General features: G+C 70.8%; 1 protein-coding gene across 1 annotated transcript in view; it reads right to left on the bottom strand.

Annotated features, from left to right (window-relative positions):
• Positions 1–22: 22 nt before the first annotated feature.
• LOC103913856 (carboxypeptidase N subunit 2-like) overlaps positions 23–469 on the bottom strand; it is a gene marked incomplete at its 3' end in the record, with an annotated part of 2908 nt that continues 2461 nt past the window's right edge. Inside the window, exon 3 of the mRNA XM_009320413.1 lies at positions 23–442. Within this exon, the coding sequence (XP_009318688.1) occupies positions 23–442 (420 nt within the window). The remainder of the gene's footprint in view (positions 443–469) is intronic.

Below are 469 nucleotides of genomic sequence, written 5' to 3'. Positions count from 1 at the left end.
GCACCGTGATGAGGACGCTGACCTGCAGCGTGCTGCAGCGGGAGCGCAGCACCCAGGCGCCCTGGTACGCTGGCCCCAGCCCCTCCACCTGCCCGGGAGTCGGAAGAGGAGGGAGGCGAAGGCTGAGCCGCTGGCAGCTCTTGGTGTCGCAGGCCATGCTTACGGTGCCCTCAGGGTTGCTGTAGGTGCACTGCCCCAGAGCAGCATCTTCCCCTGGCACCCCATCCCAGCCCTCCTCCGGGGGGATGCTGGGCTCTCCCGGGCACTCCAGCTGCCCCTGGGGGACCTCCAGCAGGGACCGTCCCCGGAGGGTTGCCGGGCTGGCGCAGGAGGCTTGTGTGTGGGTGAGGGGTTCGGCAAAGCCCTGCAGCCAGCCCAGGAGATAGGCCAGGCGGCAGTCGCAGGCCCAGGGGTTGTCGGCCAGCCCCACGCGCGCCAGCTCCTCGTTGGCATCAAAGAGCCCCGGGGG

Source organism: Pygoscelis adeliae, unplaced genomic scaffold, assembly GCF_000699105.1.
Source record: "Pygoscelis adeliae isolate BGI_AS28 unplaced genomic scaffold, ASM69910v1 Scaffold413, whole genome shotgun sequence".
NCBI classification, from domain to species: domain Eukaryota; kingdom Metazoa; phylum Chordata; class Aves; order Sphenisciformes; family Spheniscidae; genus Pygoscelis; species Pygoscelis adeliae.
Note: the sequence above shows the minus strand (reverse complement) of the source record. Positions and strands in the feature narration are given on the sequence as shown.